A 19572-nucleotide genomic window follows, 5' to 3' on the forward strand; every position below is an offset into this window, starting at 1 on the left:
AGTAGTTTTTGCAATCTATCATAGTTCTAAAATTCTCAAATTCGAAAAATCGAGATATTGTTACCGAAAGAAAGCTCATATTATTAAAGATATCATGTACCGGTGAATTTTTAATAATAATTGCCATTCTAACTTAGATTTCAACAGCTTGTACTATAAAAAATGACAAAAAGGAAATAAAAAAAAAAAAAAAAAAAAAGGGAGTGGGGCCTCCAGGCACTTCGTGCCCTCTAGCCCTGAAGATGTTTAGTATAACTTTGTCCGGACAAGTAAGGGTCTATCGTCGCTACAGGAAAAGTTACAGGCGTTCCAAGGAAGTATACTTTGAGAAGCCTTTTCTCCTTATAGAATGAGATAGGACGGTTATTTTACAAAACTGACAACACTTTGACCGAGTAGTTTTTTGTGCTGAACAAATAGTGTCATATAAACATCTGTCAAAAACCGTTTTTTACTTCACTTAAAATGCCACGTAAGCTACGTAAGAATATACGTAAGAGGAAGAGAGCATTGAAACATCCAATAGTAAAACTGACACCACAACAACAGTTGCAACAACAAATGATGAATGACCCCACTATGTTGCAACAAATGTCAAGCAACCCTATGCTTTTAAGCCGAGTTATTGGTGCACAGAGTGGAGGTTTAAGAGCGGCACTTTTAGCGAAAATGGCAGGCTATGGTGGAGCTGCAGACGGAACAGCTTATAACCCTCAAAGTCAAATGAATTTGAGTTCACTCAAAAATCAAATAACAGATGTCAAAAAGTCAAACATAGACATACAGAAACAAATAAGTGAAAACGAAAAGAAACTAGAATATGACAGACACACAAAGAAACTCAATGAGTTAAACGTAGAGAAAAAGAAGAAAGAAGAACAACTGAAAGAACTAAGTACAGAGGAATATGCGAAAAAAGTGTCAGAAAAAGCAGCAGAAGTAGCAAAAATGGAACAAGATGTTATAAATTTGAAAAACCATACTACTCAATATAAAGTACTGAAAGATGAAGAAATAAAACAAAAAGCCCTGAAGACATATATGGATAGCGATGAGTATAAAAAAGAAGTTGAAGCAAATGTAAAGGCAGAAAAACTTTTACAGTTGCAAAACCAAACCGTACAGTATGAAAACTTAGCACAAGAAAGTAAAAATAACGACGCAGCCATGCAAAAGGCAATGAAAAGCGCAGAATATATAAAAGCTAATAATGACTGGTTAGATGCCCAAGCCAACGCTAAAGCAGCCCAACTTATAGGGTCAATAAGGACAAAAATACAAGCGGATGAAGACAGTTCAAATGAAGCTTTAATGAATGCTGACTTTAAGAACGCCTTCGAAGCTCTTCATAGTAAGGTGAAACTAGTGAACGACTTCTCATCTGGAAAGAAACTGAAGTCTGAAGGTTTCGACAAAGAGTTAAGAGAAGTAGCACAAAATATGACGAAAATAACAGATGCAGCAACGAGACAGGCAGTTCAAAGTGCCTATGACGCCGTTAGAGCAACTGTTGTGGAAAGTCAAGAAAAAGAGTTACAACAGACCAAAACAGACCTAGTAAATGCTTTCTTAAGAACGAAAAGTCAGGTAGGACATTATGCTGCAGATGGAACATATGTGCCAGCTGGTGGAACTTATATACCAGCTGGTGGAACTTATATACTAGCTAGTGGAACTTATATACCACCAAACCCTCCAAGAGAAGCACCTGCACCAGGACTACCTAAAACATTTACATCGTCACATGGACACAGACACAGGCATGCACCAAAACCAACAGTTCAAAATCCAGCACAGCAACCAACAGTTCAAAATCCAGCACCACAACCAACAGTTCAAAACACTACACCACAACCAACAGTTCAAAACACTGCACCACAACCAACAGTTCAAAACACTGCACAGCAACAACCACAAACAGAGCAAGGACATAAAAGAAGTAGAGAACAAGGAAACCAAGAATTCTTAAAAATGCTTAAGGAAAATTATGGTTACCCAGATACTCTTGACTTTAGTGACAGATATAAAGAAGCTATTAGAAAGTTCAAGGAAGGAAATACTGACCCGAACCTATTTAGCTTTATGGTTCAGCACCAAATGGGATATAATTTCAAACCTGGAAAATACAAGCTCGCTAAGGGATATGATTTAATAGCATATCATCCAAATGACATGACTGAATTTACTCCGAGATATTTGGTGTCAGAGCTAAATGATAATTCAACTCTCTTCATGAAACGCGTAAAAAATAGAGACGGAACGAAAGAAGAAAGGTTTATGAGTCCGGATGACTTAGATAGGGAACTTTTTAAAAACGGTCTCGGAATATATGAAATGCCAGCAGATGAGGTACAAGAAACTCCACAGGAAGAAGTTCAGATACAACCAGACATGGAAGAAATAGTTCAGCAACAACAGCTAGAAGAGCCTGAAGGAAACAAACAAGTCCCTCCTTTGGAAACTAACTTCACAGAACTAGATGAAGATTTGGAACAGCCGAAAAATCTTGACCCTCAACAAGTGTATGCGGGAATATGGAATCTTTCCAAGAGTCTAAGAAAAATTCGGCTGACATAGTAGAAGAATATCGAAAAATGTTCGCCGACATACAAAAGACTCCAACATCAGATGAAAATATTCAGCATAGAATGGAAGAACTGAAAGAAAGTGTACGCAAATACAACAATCCTTTTTACTTACGACCATATAACGTTCAATCTTTGGCTGAACTCGGTGAAAATAAAAGGTTAAATTTCAACAAAACATATAGAAATGAAACATTGTTTAAAGTTCATTCAGAACCTAACCAATATGGAAACAAACCTACTTTTGTTTCTGCAGACTATGGAACTACAATGAGATGGGGTCATAAAGCTAATCCGGATAGGTGGTTCATAAACTTACAACCACAATTCCAAGAAGTTGTAGACGCAATGGAAGTGAATGGTGAACCAGATATAGCTGGTATTTTCAGCGCGGCTTTAATGCCATTGAAAGATATGAAAGATGCAGATATTTTGAACCAGTATGAAATGAACATGGCTGATGGAAATATAACACCTGACGTTCTAAAACATTTATCTCAAAGAACTACACAGAACCATAAAGATGGTATATTTGGTGAAGAGTTTAGAAAGAAAGTTAGGGAGAGAGAAGGAAGAGAACCTATTGTACATGACCTTGCAAACGAAAGTTTGCAAAATGTCATAAAAACTTACTTTGCAGACAATGAACTGAGAAGGGATGAATATTTAAGAAAACTCAAATGGACAGTACCAAATGAAATGTTAGTATTGAAAAACATGTTCCTTGACAAAATAAAACCAACTACAGAAATAAATGACGCAAGACTGAAACATTGGGTAAAAGCTTTCCCATTCACAAAAGATATTATTGGTAACATGGAAAGAAAACCAGAATGGCTACAAAAACATATATTTGGAAACGAGCTTATTCCATATGGACAAGCTCTGTTTGAAGAGCTTGAACCGGAAACTCAGGAAAGAGTCATGCAAACAATAAGCGACGACTCAAATACAAACTATGACAAAATCTTTCTAGGATATAGGTTACCTGAGATGGGCGACCAGAGCCCAAAGGCAAAAAGGACATGGGAAATTTACAACATACTAGGTGAACATGAGGCAAAGATGCAACAACTTGAAGCAGAGGGCAAGTTACCAAAAGCGACACCAAAGAAGAAGAGTAGAACAAAGTGAAAGTAGTGAAGAAGTAACTTCATCTAGTGAAAGTAGTGGCAATGAAGGAAAAAGAAGAGTTAAAAACTCAGTCAGGAAGAAAGTAAAGCTTGGTACGAAACAATTATGACAAATAAATCCAACTATTCTATATTTTTACCCATATGAAATGTACGCCGCTCAGAATATAACGCCAACAGTTTTGGATGCCATGAACGGAAATGTTTCCGAATGGTATAACGAATGCGACAATGCCATTAGAAGGTCAGAAATAGTTCCTGGAACTTACGAATATACAACTGCTGTTTCTTATGGAAACGTAGGTGAGTTTGGAGAAGGTTCTTCAACAACAGTAGATATTGCTTGCGACAGGTTTCATATTATTTCTATTGACAACTCATTCTTATACGTGGAACAAGACATTGAAATAAAACCTTCTGCCAAGTTGTCTGACAAGAAAGGTTGCAATGGAATTTTCTATGTCGGATACCAATATGCTCCAGAAGTTTTCATGGGATATAAGATATATTCTAACTCTGACTTAGTTCAAACAGTAACATGGGCAAACTATGAATGGTTCGCTTTGAGAAACTCCGTACAACCACAAGCTAGAGAACAAACAGACCAGTATGCAACTATTGAGAAAATAAGAAGACTTGACCCTAACGTTCCAGGAGTTTATGTTAACCTTTCTGGACAAACTGCAGCAGCAGTAACCAAAGTAAAACTGAAACTTAGAGTTCCTTTGTCATCTTTCCTCATCTTCAGGTTTTTAAGATACTTGCCAAACTGGGCAGGAAAAATTTCTATTGAACTTACTCCAAGCAAAAATAACTTAGTCATTGCACCAACACAAGACCCATTCACTCTTACAGACGTAATGGGAACAAATAAAACGTCATTCGCCGAATTTTGCAAAGGCAAGGTTGACTTAGACTTTGGTTTCTCAAACCTCAACACTGAAGTAAACTATTATTTCAATGCTGCTGGAGATGCTTGGGACCCAGTTAAGTTCACATGCGAAAAATTTGAATGCAAGAGAATAGAAAGCAGACTTGCAGTCTATATGTTGGACCCAGATATTTCAAATGCTTTAGCTGCCAAATATATTGCAGTTCCACTTATGTTCCCTATACACCAAATATCTGTCAAAGACTTTGCAGGTGAAGTTGGAAACCAAAGTGCTGACCCAGGTGCAAGAACAGATATTGCTTTAACAACTGCAATGAAACATGCAGATACTATGTTTGTACTGTTCAGACGAACTATAAATGACTATTCTTGTTTCTACAACCCCGGTATTAAATATCATATAAACATAGATGGCAAATATTATCCAAGAGAAGAATATTCTACAGTTGAGGATATGAGGTCATACAACTTGACATTAGATGCTATGAACTTTAACAACAACTTCACAACAACCATTAACCCTGAAATGCAAAGTTCTATTATGCCATATGTGAAAGTATGGACTCATACAGGAGGTCAAAAAACTCAATATACAAATGGAGACCGTTCAAACTTTTGGCTTGGCATTCCATTTGCTGACTCAGAAGACTTTATGGGTGGTATTTCAACTGTTGGTACTGTACAAATACAATATACTGGTGACAGAGACGGTCCAGATGAACTGAGAGCAAAGAAGTTTACAAAACCAATAGCACTTTTCACGGAAGATGCTCTTTTGAAGATTCGTTCGATGAAACCTGCTGGGGCTCCTCAGATTGGCATAACGACAGCTTCCATCGAGCAGATTTTGGCAGCAGGTCAGTAAGTTGTTCTTGAACTGACTTCTCTCCGTCAAATATTGACAGTACGCCAGTTTTGACATAATATTGTAAGATAAACTTACCTTTAGAAATATCTGTAAGTTTTGAAGTTATATTTTTGTCTGCTTCAAGAACTTTCACCATTTCAGTTATACCAACTTTCTTTGCTTTATGGAAATATTTTGGTTCAGCAAATATTGCTATTCTATAACATTTACCATTGTTTGTATAAAGAACTATTCTGTCAATGTATTTGTATTGTTTGTGTGTGTAAACTTTGTTCTGCTTCAATTCGAAGAGATACTCGAATACGTCCATCTTTTTATTCTAAGTAAAATGTCATTTCCGAAAAATAGAAGCGTGAGTGTTTCAAAAGGTTTAATGGCGGTGGCAGATGTGAAGTTAAATTCACCAACTCAAACAAACAGTCAAAGTGTTATTGTCAATGTCAAAGACAGAGATGTTGAAGTGGGGAAACCATACGAAGACGAAGATGGTATAGCAATTGTTCCTGTAAAAGAACAACCAACATATCCTGAAGTTAGCAGAGACTTAAGTTCTGTTGCAGATATTCGAAATGACTACCAACAACTGAAAGACAAACTTCAAACTCAGGAGAAGATTTGTCAAGCTTTAAGTATAATGTTAAACTTGGTCGAACACAACCCTGTAAAAGTGAACTCATATGTCATTGCACCTCATGAAGTTTTGAAAGAACTATTGAAACTTTTGACAGAGGCAGACGATATAAACATCAAAGAAATAGAACCCGACATTAGTTGCTGTGGTGTTTCATATAATGTCATTGACAAGATATACGTTATGAAAGGAGGTGAAACGTTGAACTTAAAGTATAGTTTCCCAGACGTCATAAAAATATTTGACGACCACAACATTTCATTAAAATTTATTTGCTAAGTAAAAATGTCAAAACTTCTTGAAAGATGTTTGAAGAAAAATAATATAGACTTTATTTCATGTAAAGGACTTTACACACTTTTGAACGATATGAAAGACCCTGTTTTGTTTGTTCGTGTAGACAAAGGAAAGTTCTATGTCTTTACAAAATATTTGAACTTCTTAGACAGAGAACTTCAAGAAACGCCATGTGAAAGTTTAGATGAAGTTCTTCTCCACTTTCAGAAAAACTTTTAAATATATATAAATGGCAGAAGATATAATGGTTTATACTATTACGACTAAAAACCCTGAGTCATATAATTCTATAACAACAAACTTACAAAGTCCTCAAGGACGATATTGTAAACTAACTTTAAACACAATGACGACTAAAGCCTGTTTTGCTCTTTTGACACCAGAAGACTTTATTGTTGTGAATGGTAAAAAATACTCCTTTGAAGATACTTACTCAGATATACCACCAACAGGTTTTGTTGACTTATTTAATACTTTAAGGACGGGTGTAACATGTGCTGCAACTAGAGCAGGTTTCATTATGTTTGGATGTCCGACTGAGTTTACTATAAACAATATGAGCTATAATACAAAACTTATTTCTGGTTTTTACTACCAACAGTTTCCTATAACAGGAAAAGGTGTCATACAAGGAATGTCTATTCCATTGACATTAAGCACACCAATCTTATATATTGTTTCAAACTTAGGTTCAAAGTGTTATTCGAATGTCGACAGAAACTATTATGACCAAAAGATACTTATGCGTATAAACAATACTTTCTCTGCTGGTTTGCCTATTGTTCATTCGAATGCAGAATTTTCAACCTTAGTGAACTCAAACACATTGGCAAGTATAACGTTGACATTAGTTGACGCAAACTTTGTTCCTGTAAAACTTTTATGTCCTATGTATTTGTCAATGACGGCAGAAAGTTTCGAATTGGAAGATGCAACCGGTGAAAGTATTGTATTACAAGAACAACTTCAACAACAAATAGCTCAAGAACAACAAATGCAACAACAAAGTCAAGAATAAAAAAAAATATTTTTTTTTATTTTTATAAAAATGTACAGAATAGATGTTTCAGATTTTTATGACTTCCAAGCATTCAGAAATATGTGTCCATTTAGAGACTATAACAAAGCAGTCGAGAATTTGAAACGTTTAGTCATTTATGTCGACTCTGCCCCAGAATGTTATGTCATGAAAGAATGGGATGTTGTCTTTAACAAACCTAAAGCGACAATAGTTTCAGAACAAGAATGTAGACAGAAACTTAAGAAAATAAAAGTTGTACAAGTTGGCATGAAGATGTTAGATGCTTGGGATATCTTATTGTCAAAGTTAGAAGATTTTTCAGTTCGAGGTATAAAGTTTTATACACCTTCTCCAAACTTCTATTCTATCTTCACTGGATATAAATATGAACAAGTAGAATGGAAAGAAAATATTATAGAAGCTTGGTTAGACCATGTCAAAGAAATTATATGCAATGGAAACGAAAAGGTTTATGAGTATATCTTATGTTGGTTTGCAAATATCTTACAACATCCAAGTGCTAAAAATGAAACTGCTCTCATTATAATTGGAAAACAAGGAACTGGTAAGAACACATTCTTTACAGATATCTTATGCAAACTATTAGAGGGCTATTCGAACCCTAATATGACAAACTTAGAAAACATCTGCGGTAAATTTAACTCCTCAATAGAGAATATGAAACTTATAGTTTGCAATGAACTTCAAAGTATAGATACAACAAAAGTTTTGAACTCAGATGCTTTGAAGAGTCTTATAACAGACAAAGTTGGAGTTGTTGAAAAAAATATAAAGACCAAAGAGTTTGTGAAAATGTTGCAAACTTCATTATGGTTTCAAACAATGCTGTTCCGATGAAGTTAGAAAGTTCTGACAGAAGATATGTAGTTGTCAGAACGTCAGATTCTCATATGCAAGATACAGAATATTTTGACGACTTAGCAGAAACTTTGACATCTGACTTTTACAACCACTTGTTCTCATATTTTATGACATTAGATATTTCAAAGTTCAATCCAAGACAAATTCCACATACCGAAGAGAGACAAACATTGTTAGAAGCAAACAAGAGTGTATATGAACTGTTCATAGATGAAACTGACTTTGAGTGTTTAGATGAAAGGTCATTGTACGATTCGTATAAACAATATTGTCAAGAATATGGTTATATGACAGCGTCTAAACGAACATTCTTGGCAAATGTCAAAAGTCTTTTAGACGTACAGAATGGTGTATATACAAAGAAAAATTTTTATGAGTAAATTTAAAAAAAAATATTTTTTTATCCGATAGAAAAGATGACGAAATATATTTCAGTAAACAAGTACATGTCAGGACTTAAAGAAGAACTAGACCTATTCACATATTTGAATGTTTACTTCTACCATTTTTGAAAAGTCTTCATTCAGCAAAGTTTGGAACATCGAACCAGTTAAGTTTGCTATTGTGACTAAAAATGGTGCGAAATTTGAAGACTTAGACATAGAAGGTTCGTTAGCAGTCAAAGAAAGTTTTGACAGAAGGTTTTCAAACCTTAAAGAAGGCAAAGCATACAAACTTGTTATACCTTATGAACCAAAGAAAGCAGACGACTATGAATATTATGAGTCTAAGATAGTTGAAGTTCAAGGTAAATTGGGTAAAAAGATTTTAGAGTCTAAGCCAGTGTTTGCTCCTAAAGGAGGAAGAGAACATTGACATTGACCCAGAAATGTTCTAAAAATAAAATTTTATTTTTACATGTCAAATTTCTTTTTCTCTGGAACTGGTTCAGGTTCTTTCTTCTCTTCTTCTACTTTCTTTTCTTTCTTTTCTTTCTTCTTCTTTTCTGGTGGAGTTATGTCAAATTTGGCGCAACTATATTTATGTAAAAGTTCTTTGTCCTTTAATAGCTCTTCTATTCTGTTTTCTATTTCATCTTCAAGAACAGCGCATGTGTCTTCTTTGCATTCTAAGAACTTTTGTTGGACTTCATCTTTCCAATCGGTGTCATCTCTGTCAACAAGTCTGTCATTGACAAATTTTAAGACTGCTCTGCTTAATGTTTTATGGTTCTTGTCATATTCCCAGAAACAGAACTTTAGAACAAATTCACCTTTCTTGTTTACACTATGTAAGATTTTATGGTCGACAGATGTTTTGCTGTCGAAAAGCTTGTCTCGAATATAGATAGCGAAATCGCTAGACATTTTCTAAAAGATAAAAATTTTAATTTTTCTAAAAATATGTTAGAAAAAAAGTTTGCTGACATTGACAAGAAATTTGAGAATGTTTTAAACAAGAACAAGAGGAAGTTAGAAAATGCTCAGATAAAACCTATACATGACAAGTTCTTATTTGCTCAGAATGGTATAACAGGTCTAATTGCACCACCTGGGTCTGGTAAGACTTTCACTTATCTTAAAATGGCTGCACAACAACAAGAACTAGATGAGAAGAACCCATTTATGAGTTAGTAGTCATTTGTAGTACTTCTGGTCAATTTGACCAAACCGTCAATTCGTTCAAAGATATTATAAAGAAGTCTAAGTTAGTATGTATAAAAGACTCTGAGTTGTTAGATTGGATAAAGAAGTACCAAAGAAGAGTTTTGAAGTATAATGCTATAAATGAGTATATAAATTCTAAGTTTAAAGACCCAAATGAGGAAATGCAGAGAATATTAGAGAAGAAACACTTCAGAAACAAACAGAAAGAGATAGAATACATTTCGAAGAAATTGCAATCTTACGATTGGAAGACTTACCCTCATAGATGTCTTCTTATCTTAGATGACTTTGCTTCTCATCCTTTGTTAAAGAACAGAGAACAAGATATGTGTCGAATTCTTAAGAAGCTTCAGACACTTTAACATCTCAGTTGTCATTTGTGTACAGACAGCCAAGAGTTTAAGTAAGGATGTAAAGAGAATACTTACTGACATTGTACTTTTCCCCGGATTGTCCGAAGACGATTTCATGGAACTTATGAAAGAGTCCATGGCAGGTAAGTTTGACAGATATGAACTATGGGAGAAGTATAAAGTCATACAAGACCCTCATACTTCTTTCAGAATTCATATCTACGCGAACAAAGTTCAAATTGTAAAAAGTCAAGCTTGAAAAATGTAAGTGTTTAGTCTTAGTAAGTCTGTTGTGGTGCTGGGGCTGTCGGTTCTTCTGGCTTTGGAAGGCATTCAGGAAGAGGGACGTGAGACATTCGTTTGTGTCCTGTCGAAGGAAGAACTTTTCCAGTTGTCGGGAAAAACTTTTCCTGTCGGAAGGAAAAATTTTTCTGTTGGAAGGAAAAACTTTTCCTGAAGTTCGACCAAAAAGTTCTCAATTTTCGAAAATTTGAATGGTTTACGGACGGACAACTGGAAAATTTTTTCTTGTCGTCGGGAAAAATTTTTCCTGTCGGAAGGAAATTTTTTTCCAGTTGTCGGGAAAATATTTTCCTGTTGGAAGGAAAAACTTTTTCTGTCGGAAGGAAGGACTCGGAATGCCAGAAGGATTTGACGAGGCAATTGACCTTATAGAGCTACCTGAGCCATCTGAAGTCAAGCTTGAAAAATAAATGGTTCATTTACTCTGCTTGTTTGAAGTTGTCAAAATACTCTGTTATTTTTTCCTTTAACAATGGCAAATCTTCTTTGAAGGTAAGTATTGTACAACCTTTCATATCATAGTGTGTTTGAGGTAACGTATCTTGAACTATTTGTTTCACATCTTCATTCGGTGTCATTGAAATCGGTAAGTTTTCGCGATAGAACCAATTTCTGTCAGATTTGTAAATCTTAGCAAGGTCGTAAAAGCTTTTGTTGTTTCTTCTGACTAAATGCAACATAACCATATCTCTGTCTTCTTCATTTTCCATCTCTTCAGTATAAATCATATACTTATAGTTCTTTTCCTTACCTTTTGGTACCGAACGTGGTATTCTTTTCTGAATGTTTTTGTCTTTTGCTTCAAGCTTGTTCTCTAGCTCTTCACGTTCTTGTCTATGAATTTCATCTAACATCATGAAAATATAACAAGCGTAACGAGGTGAAGCCCACATTGCAACAGCATTTACAAGAAGTCTATGTACATACCAGCCTCTCAAACCATTTAGCCAAATTTTTACGATTTTCGTACGGAATCTCGACTCGCGGTTTTCCTCGGGTCGCAAACATATGAGGAAATTCTTCTAAAAGTTCTTTTGTCTGTTGGTTTTCAAACCAATGATGTGCTTGCTTTGTAGAACGAAGAGCATTCAAAATACTTTGCATTTGTACATATCGTCTTTGACCGAACGAATGAGACGGAGTTTGTTTTGTTAAACTGAACCCACTCATATTCTTCATTTATAGCTTCATGGACTATAACTGTTGTTGTGTTCTCTGTTGTTGACATATCTGTCCTTACATACAAAATAAAAAAATATTTTATAAAAAATTAGCGTTATTTTTACATTATGACACGAAGTGAAGATTTGCACTTCGTCAAATTTTAGCGTTATTTTTACATTATGACACGAAGTGAAGATTTGCACTTCGTCAAATTTTAGCGTTATTTTTACATTATGACACGAAGTGAAGATTTGCACTTCGTCAAATTTTATAAAAAATTAGCGTTATTTTTACATTATGACACGAAGTGAAGATTTGCACTTCGTCAAATTTTATAAAAAATTAGCGTTATTTTTACATTATGACACGAAGTGAACATTAACACTTCGTCAAAAAAATCCCTGAAATCATATCTTACATACAAAAAAATACAAAAAAATGACACTAACTTTATTTTCTGACTTTCACAAAAGACAAAAATAAATGCTATTTTTACATGTATTTTTCAGCAACTTCGTCAAATAATTTTATAGCTTTATCTATCTCATCTACTTCAAACGTTTCTTTACCTTTTATGGGAGCACCATACATTTTCTCAAACTTTTCAAGTAGTTCTGTTTCTGCAGCTCTCATATCATTAACTAACACAACCTTGACTCTATTGACTGTACTGTCATATCTTAGAGTTATATTATATGTCCTTCCTATCTTATATCTTTTTGTGTTGAAGTCCTTCGGTTTCTGAACGATGTAAAGTAAGCCTTCACTGCAACGTTCCGTATTGAATGAACCATAAGTTATGAAGTTATATCCAACAACTGGGTCTAACCATAACAAAACTATTGGTATAAGACTTTTGTCGATGAGATATGCTGCAGTTCCATAGAATTTTACCGATATCATAAGCTCAGGATTTCTTGTCAAAATTTTCTGAGTAGAAGCAATTTTAACCCAGTGGTTTGTTTTCTTTCCAAATTGAGATAAAATGTCTGACAAAGAATATTTGTTGTATTTCTTTGAGTATCTTACGTTTAAATCACCTATTCTAACCACTTTGGTGTCATTGTCTATCTTTCCAACTGTTTCAAACTCAATGTTTGACATATATGTCTTTAAGTCTGCATAGTCGTTTCTCATTCTTTCTATCTCTTTGACGGAGTAGTTATATCTCCTCATTGCCGCTTTACATTTAGAACATTGCGGGTTCATTTTTGCGTTATATTCTGAAACCTTACCTGCTAGAACAACTAAAGCGTCAATGGTTTTCTTTAAATCTGAAGCAGTTGGTTTTATCTGTTTGTTCCATACTTTGCCTCTTCTATCTTTATCTCTTATCTGCCATACACATTCTGCAACTAACGAAACAAAGTTGTCGTAGGTCTTAAATTCTTCAGATTTATATATGTCAGAAACATTCTTATATACCATGTCGCAATCTTTGTCCATAACCTTATGGTTGCAATGAAATCCTAGAAACTCATAGTTTACCTTTCGTATGAACTTCTTTATTTCTACCGAGTCAGTTGCTTTGACTTCAATTTCGTCAAATTCGGGAATGGTTAGTTTTTGTTGCTGAATTTCAGGCAATTTGGGTAAATGGTCGATGAGGTCCTGCATTTCATAAAGATATTCTTCATTTTCTTCATCTTTCGCACTACAGTCTAAATTACTTGTTAAAAGTTCTTGCTTTATCTTCTGGATTTTTGTTTCGAAAGTATATGAAGAAGGAATGAAGCTTTTCATCTCTACTAACATAGATGTTGGATTCATGACTAACGAGTTTGGTGCTGTAGTTGTTTGAAGTGTTGTTGTGCCGATTGTTGACATTTTATTTTTTTATACAAAATAAAAAAAATAAAAAAAATAAAACTAACTTTATTTTTTATTTCGGGAAAATTCATGAAAATTCAAGAGGTGAAAAAAAGAGGTGAAAAAACAGGTGAGATCGCACCACTTCACCTAAACTTTATTTTTGCTGAATTCAGCAACAAAATGAACGAGGTCAGGATGTATGTAAATACATTTGAATTCATTCATAACACCCTTAGTAAGCTCATAAAATGCTTGTTTTGAGGTCGAGCCACTTTTGGCTCCACCGTATTCTTTCAACCAAAACTCAAGAATTTCCTGCATGAATTTTATATAAAAACCAACCGTCTGTATTCCGACGGTTGCTATATTCTTGACAAAACATTTACGTTCATGTTTGACAAAACATTTACGAAGAAGTCTTGACAAAACATTTACGTTCATGTTTGACAAAACATTTACGAAGAAGTCATGACAAAACATTTACGAAGAAGTCTTGACAAAACATTTACGAAGAAGTCATGACAAAACATTTACGAAGAAGTCTTGACAAAACATTTACGATGAAATCATGACAAAGCATGTACGAAGAAGTCTTGACAAAACATTTACGAAGAAGTCATGACACTTTTTCATTAGATAACTGTTATTTTTTGACGAAGTGAACATTGACACTTCGTCAAAAAAATCCCTGAAATCATATCTTACATACAAAAAAATACAAAAAAATGACACTTTTTCATTAGATAACTGTTATTTTTTGACGAAGTGAACATTGACACTTCGTCAAAAAAATCCCTGAAATCATATCTAACATACAAAATAAAAAAATAAAACTAACTTTATTTTTTCTATCTTAAGGAAATTCATGAAAATTCAAGAGGTGAAAAAACAGGTGAGATCGCACCACTTCACCTAAACATTATTTTTGGGTCCTTTACACTCATTACGATGAAATCATGACAAAGCATGTACGTTCATGTTTGACAAAACATTTACGAAGAAGTCTTGACAAAACATTTACGTTCATGTTTGACAAAACATTTACGAAGAAGTCTTGACAAAACATTTACGAAGAAGTCTTGACAAAACATTTACGAAGAAGTCATGACAAAACATTTACGAAGAAGTCATGACAAAACATTCATGAAAATTCATGACAAAACATTCATGAAAATTCATGAAAATTCAAGAGGTTAGATCTAACCTTCTACCCTAAACTTTATTTTTTGGTCCGGGAACAACTTTCTCTCAATTGGAGCTGTAGCATACTCTTTGCGTAAGCGGTTCAGACCTTCCTCGAACTCTTGGTCTCTCTTGGATTGAGATTGGAATTGTGGGGCAGGGTTTTGCATAAACATCCAAGGGTTGGGGAAGTAAGGCATAGGCTGAGGAGGGTAGTTTGGGAAGCCTTGTGGTGGGTAGTAACCTTGAGGTGGAAATTGGTAGTAAATCGGAGGTACTTGCTGGAACTGAGGTGCAGGGGCTGGTGCTTTAGGTTCCTCTGGTTTGGGAATGGACTGGGTTGGTGGTACGTCGGACATTGTCTTGAAACAGTACAAATATTGTTCTGAAGCAGTGCAAGTCTTGTTCTGAAAAAGTACAAGTATTGTTCTGAAGCAGTGCAAGTCTTGTTCTGAAAAAGTACAAGTATTGTTCTGAAGCAGTGCAAGTATTGTTCTGAAAAAGTACAAGTATTGTTCTGAAGCAGTGCAATGGACAACATCGAGCCATTAGATGAGGCAGTTTACCTAATTTAAATTAACGAGCTTGTTAAGCAGTACTTGCGCAAGGTCATGAAGCCCAAGGTCAAGTTCACCACTATTTCTGGAAGGGCTGCCTTGACTCTCGAGATTTCGACTGGAATTCCAATTCAAATACCAGACGGGACAGCCTACGATGGCATAAAGCAAGCAAAGAAAGAAGCTCTTCTCAAGTTCTTTGCCAAGCGTCCTTGGATACTACTTCCAAACAGAGAGAGTCCAATTCCACGAATTATACAAATTCTCAGAGCACTGTTCCACTTCTCGGGTCAGCCGTTCTACATAACCTGTGAAGGCGACATCCAACCAGTTCAGTAAACCTTAACGTTTAACTTCACTTTTTTATGTTTTTTGTGAAAGTGTCAAAAATAAATTGTTTTCATGAGTTTTCTACGATGTTAGAAAAAATGTTATTTTCTAATATCTTCACATTCAATACTTTTTCAGCACTTTTCCGTAGTTATATATGAAAGACAATTCGAGATAAAAGTCATAGTACAATGGAATAATATGTTGCACACCATTTGTTGTGAACCAAACTTGAAAGTCAGAGAAACTGTTACTAGGTGGTTCGTAGAATTTAGAAGCAAAGTCATAAAAGTCCTTACCAATACATAGAAAACTATTGTTGCTTGAACTGAAACTTGCATGACACATAACATTTTGAGGGTCAAACACGTTTCTATAAACTGTCAAATCTGCTGGTGGAAGTATAAATTTAAATGGACCATCTGGTGGTAATGGTTCGTTCTGGTTTAGTAACCGAAGAAATTGTGCCCAAGAACGTTTGTCTACTTTCCAATATAAAAACTCTGTATCTCTTGGAGGGTTAATTTCAATCTTTTGAAATGAAACGGTGGAGTTCATCTTGTCATATTCTAGTTTCAGATAGTATGTTCCATTAGTAAAGAGTCGTATTTTTCTTGAAATTCCCAATAATATTTGTTCATTTGAGTTTGAAAGTCATTTAGAGTTTTCTCAAGACTTTCGTCTGAACGAACTGTAAAGATTCTCATTTCGTCAAATTGTCTATTAGACCATCAGAACCTTTATACTGCCATGAAAATATACTGCGAACATAAATGCGTTAGTTCTATTTTGAAAACAAAACTCTTCTAAATGCTATTGCCTTTGCATCTGAAGGACTTTGAAGCCAACGAATTGGATAGTCAAACCTGTATGTTCGGGATGAAATTTCTTCATCTGAAATAGTCCTACCAGCATTTGTAAAGATATAGTCTAACGGTTTTGTATCTACTACTTTGTTCTTTGTTTTTCAACCTGAAGCATTTAATATATGTAAAATATATTGTTTTAAAATGGTATGCCATTTCATATTTCTCATCTAACAAACAGTTTCCCAACTCTGCTTTTATTCTAGCAGACTCTGCTTTTATTCTAGCAGATTTTCTATCCATTCTATATGGGGGCATTTTTATAAAAATAAAAAAATATTTTTTTCTTTACTTAACATAACCGCCTGCTGCCATAAGTCTTTGACGCCAACCCATACAGCTAATGAAGGTTGACTTGGTTTAGTTTCCAAACTAAACTTTGGTTTTGGTTTATCTTCAGTTTTTGGTTTTTCTTCTTCTATCGGTTTTTCGTCACTTTTCGGTTTCTTCTGACTTTACCTCACCTGCAGGAACAGTTGTGTCGTCAACATCTTCATAAATATCATATGCCATTTGTTTTTGTTTTCCTTTCAACTTTTTGTGTTTGTTTAAAGTTTAGAATATTTCGACTCTAAGTCAATGAGATGTTCTATAATGAACTGTTGGTCAGTGAAGTAAACTTTTCCATCTGTTGTCTCGAAAGCTCCTTCAGACTTCAATATTTTATTTGTGAGAGTCTGTTTCTTTTTTTGAGATACTTGCCGTTCCATTTTTATGAAAAGTGACTTTGTAGTTAGGGTTTGTATTTCCAGACCTGGCACTTTCTATTATTGAATTTTTCTCTTCATCTGTAAGTTCTTTGACAGGTTTTGACAATGGTTCTGAACTTTTTGTTTGTGGTGTCAAATCTACCGTTTCAACTTCTTCGGTCATTTCATCTCAGTAAAAAATTTTAGTTTGGTTTGTTTTCAACTGGTTGTTGTTGTTTTTTAAGTCGGTCTAAAACTTCCTGAGGTATAGGAAGAACTTGACAAACACGTTGTGTAACTGCTGGAAGCCGACAAATCCATCTTGAACCCATTTGTCTCAATGCTGTATTGTTCATTTCATCTCAGTAAAAAACTTTACATTCCCCACGTTTGAGGCGGTTGAGGTTGGTTATTGTTTACCCATTGTTGTGCATGGTTATATCCTCTGTTAAAGAATCTTTCACCTTGGTCCATATAGTGTCCTGCTTGGTTATAGTAGTCATTTGCTTTGTTATAATAGTTTCCTGCTTGTCTTCCTACATTGTCCATCCATCCTTGAACTTTTCCTCTTGTTTCAGGATTTGGAATAAGATTTGTTGCATCTCGTGCTACATCCCAACCTTTCTGTACAGTTTGTATAATAGGTTGTGCTTTCTCTTTAAGTATACCTAATGTACTCAAAATCTTCCTTCCAACTCCAAATACACCTCTGGCTATTGTTCCCACTGCGGGCAAAAATCTGGATGCAACTCCTGCTAATGCGCCAAATAAACCCATTTCTTATAGGATAAAAAATGACGAATCCAAACAAGGACCCCTATGTTTCTAAAGCGACAAAGAAAGCACTCATGATAAAAATCTTTAGTTCAACACCAAATGCTTGGTTTATGGATATCTTGGAAACATTCCGAGAGTTAGAACAGATGGACCACCATACTGGTTAATATTTGTTGGTCAAAACACAAGATACTGTGAAGCCATACCATTACAGTCCAAAGCTATTTTAGATATCTTAGCAGCTTTGACAATATTCGTTGACAAATACCATCCAACAAAACTGACATCTGACTGTGAAAGTTCTTTCAAATCAGATGATGTAAAAACTATCTGCGTTCAAAAAATGTAAACCAATATTTCATTGTCGACCAAAACCATTCTGCTCTTGGTGTCATTGACGGTTGTATAAAAATGTTAAGAGACTTAAACCAACCACAAGGTGGTGAAGCAAATGAAATGTCATATGACGACAAATATAGACACTTCTCCATGGCAAAGATGAGACAAGTTTTAAATATTTACAATAGCCGTAAACAAAAAGGTTTGGGAAACCACTCCCCTGAAGAAATGAAAACAACCCTGACTTAGAGAAAGACTATATATTTAATAATTTAGTCAAAAGAGACAAACAAGAAAGAATGCCGGGCTTCAAACTTCAGAAAGGTGACAAAGTAAAAATAGAAATACCTAAACGCGACCCATATGAAAATACTATTGACTATGACAACAATGGAAACCCGACAGGTACTCACATTCGTGTTCGTAAAAATAGAAGAAAGTATACAAGAGAATATTATGAAGTTTTAGGCAAACATGGCAAAATGTACACACTGCAAGCAGAAGATAAAACTACTATTGTCAGACCTCGTTTCAAAACTTGTCAAAGTTCAAGGTGGTATACTTTCAAAGACAGTTCCTAACAAATATAAGACAACTCCTGACGAATATGCTAAAGAAGTTGAAAATGACGACTAAGCATTTCTATACCATGCGTAAACTGTCATGTAAGGTGGCATGTAGTCTTTACTTTGTCCCGTTGTTTGCGTATATCCCGAAACGCGATGTGTATGGTTTCCTCCTCCCTCAGTGTTACTCCAGTAACAATTTATAGCAAACTTAACGTTGTCTTTAACATCATATCCTTTACCTTTTGTCATTGCTGACCAATCCCAATATCTATGCTTATGCCAACCTGCTTGAGATGTACTTAAATCTATGTAGTGACTATGTGCAGGTAAATTTTCACCTGAAATCGTTTTACTTCCACCTGTTTCCTTTGAAGAGTTTGCACAATACAAAAACCTGTCGACTATTTGAGTCCAAGTTCCAAAACCAAGTACTACTTCTGGTCTGGTAGAGTTCATTGACGTATAAATAGAGCCTATAGGATATAATGTTTGAAGCATTTCTGTCTTTAATGTTTGAAGCTCTGTTTTGTCTGCTTTCTTGTCTAACATTGCGGGTAGTTCATATGCTTCAAAGTTTCTGGCATGACTTTCAATGTTCCTGCAACTCTTATCTAAATTGTTAAGAGTATCTTTTACGCTTGTACTCGGATTCTCTAAAGGTGCACTTGAACCAAGGTCAAAGTTCAGTATTATGTCGTCTGCTCTAACAGTTGTA

The 19572-nt window shown here is 34.9% G+C and overlaps 12 protein-coding genes and 3 pseudogenes across 15 annotated transcripts, besides 1 other annotated feature; 8 read left to right on the forward strand and 7 right to left on the reverse strand.

Moving 5' to 3' along the window:
* Positions 1 to 465: 465 nt before the first annotated feature.
* TVAGG3_0315620 (protein of unknown function, DUF4106 family) lies at positions 466 to 796 on the forward strand (the record flags this gene model as incomplete). The annotated part of the gene is made up of 1 exon (XM_051230020.1): positions 466 to 796. A coding segment is annotated over one exon (331 nt), but the record flags the coding sequence as incomplete, so codon positions are not given.
* A 515-nt stretch (positions 797 to 1311) lies between these two features.
* TVAGG3_0315630 (protein of unknown function, DUF4106 family) lies at positions 1312 to 2312 on the forward strand (the record flags this gene model as incomplete). Its single annotated transcript, XM_051230021.1, has 1 exon — positions 1312 to 2312. A coding segment is annotated over one exon (1001 nt), but the record flags the coding sequence as incomplete, so codon positions are not given.
* A 486-nt stretch (positions 2313 to 2798) lies between these two features.
* Positions 2799 to 19572: part of a mobile genetic element that runs on past the window's edge.
* TVAGG3_0315650 (protein of unknown function, DUF4106 family) lies at positions 3285 to 3719 on the forward strand (the record flags this gene model as incomplete). The annotated part of the gene is made up of 1 exon (XM_051230022.1): positions 3285 to 3719. The coding sequence occupies one exon, from the start codon at positions 3285 to 3287 to the stop codon at positions 3717 to 3719; it is 435 nt and encodes a 144-aa protein (XP_051099752.1).
* On the forward strand, positions 3868 to 5475 carry TVAGG3_0315660 (protein of unknown function, DUF4106 family; the record flags this gene model as incomplete). The annotated part of the gene is made up of 1 exon (XM_051230023.1): positions 3868 to 5475. One exon carries the CDS (start codon positions 3868 to 3870, stop codon positions 5473 to 5475), a length of 1608 nt encoding a protein of 535 aa, XP_051099753.1.
* TVAGG3_0315670 (protein of unknown function, DUF4106 family) lies at positions 5852 to 6388 on the forward strand (the record flags this gene model as incomplete). The annotated part of the gene is made up of 1 exon (XM_051230024.1): positions 5852 to 6388. The coding sequence occupies one exon, from the start codon at positions 5852 to 5854 to the stop codon at positions 6386 to 6388; it is 537 nt and encodes a 178-aa protein (XP_051099754.1).
* Positions 6753 to 7424, forward strand: TVAGG3_0315680 (uncharacterized protein; the record flags this gene model as incomplete). The annotated part of the gene is made up of 1 exon (XM_051230025.1): positions 6753 to 7424. The coding sequence occupies one exon, from the start codon at positions 6753 to 6755 to the stop codon at positions 7422 to 7424; it is 672 nt and encodes a 223-aa protein (XP_051099755.1).
* Positions 9164 to 9616, reverse strand: TVAGG3_0315690 (uncharacterized protein; the record flags this gene model as incomplete). Its single annotated transcript, XM_051230026.1, has 1 exon — positions 9164 to 9616. The coding sequence occupies one exon, from the start codon at positions 9614 to 9616 to the stop codon at positions 9164 to 9166; it is 453 nt and encodes a 150-aa protein (XP_051099756.1).
* Positions 10078 to 10528, forward strand: TVAGG3_0315700 (annotated as a pseudogene). The gene has a single exon. A coding segment is annotated over exon 1 (451 nt).
* On the reverse strand, positions 10992 to 11684 carry TVAGG3_0315710 (annotated as a pseudogene). Its single transcript has one exon. A coding segment is annotated over exon 1 (693 nt).
* On the reverse strand, positions 12731 to 13563 carry TVAGG3_0315720 (organellar and viral DNA polymerase type B; the record flags this gene model as incomplete). Its single annotated transcript, XM_051230027.1, has 1 exon — positions 12731 to 13563. A coding segment is annotated over one exon (833 nt), but the record flags the coding sequence as incomplete, so codon positions are not given.
* TVAGG3_0315730 (uncharacterized protein) lies at positions 14748 to 15089 on the reverse strand (the record flags this gene model as incomplete). The annotated part of the gene is made up of 1 exon (XM_051230028.1): positions 14748 to 15089. The coding sequence occupies one exon, from the start codon at positions 15087 to 15089 to the stop codon at positions 14748 to 14750; it is 342 nt and encodes a 113-aa protein (XP_051099758.1).
* Positions 17376 to 17528, reverse strand: TVAGG3_0315740 (uncharacterized protein; the record flags this gene model as incomplete). Its single annotated transcript, XM_051230029.1, has 1 exon — positions 17376 to 17528. One exon carries the CDS (start codon positions 17526 to 17528, stop codon positions 17376 to 17378), a length of 153 nt encoding a protein of 50 aa, XP_051099759.1.
* TVAGG3_0315750 (uncharacterized protein) lies at positions 17548 to 17949 on the reverse strand (the record flags this gene model as incomplete). Its single annotated transcript, XM_051230030.1, has 1 exon — positions 17548 to 17949. One exon carries the CDS (start codon positions 17947 to 17949, stop codon positions 17548 to 17550), a length of 402 nt encoding a protein of 133 aa, XP_051099760.1.
* On the forward strand, positions 17967 to 18748 carry TVAGG3_0315760 (annotated as a pseudogene). Its single transcript has one exon. A coding segment is annotated over exon 1 (782 nt).
* On the reverse strand, positions 18921 to 19406 carry TVAGG3_0315770 (phage tail repeat-like family; the record flags this gene model as incomplete). The annotated part of the gene is made up of 1 exon (XM_051230031.1): positions 18921 to 19406. The coding sequence occupies one exon, from the start codon at positions 19404 to 19406 to the stop codon at positions 18921 to 18923; it is 486 nt and encodes a 161-aa protein (XP_051099761.1).

Source organism: Trichomonas vaginalis, chromosome V, assembly GCF_026262505.1.
Source record: "Trichomonas vaginalis G3 chromosome V, whole genome shotgun sequence".
Taxonomy (NCBI): Eukaryota; Parabasalia; order Trichomonadida; family Trichomonadidae; genus Trichomonas; species Trichomonas vaginalis.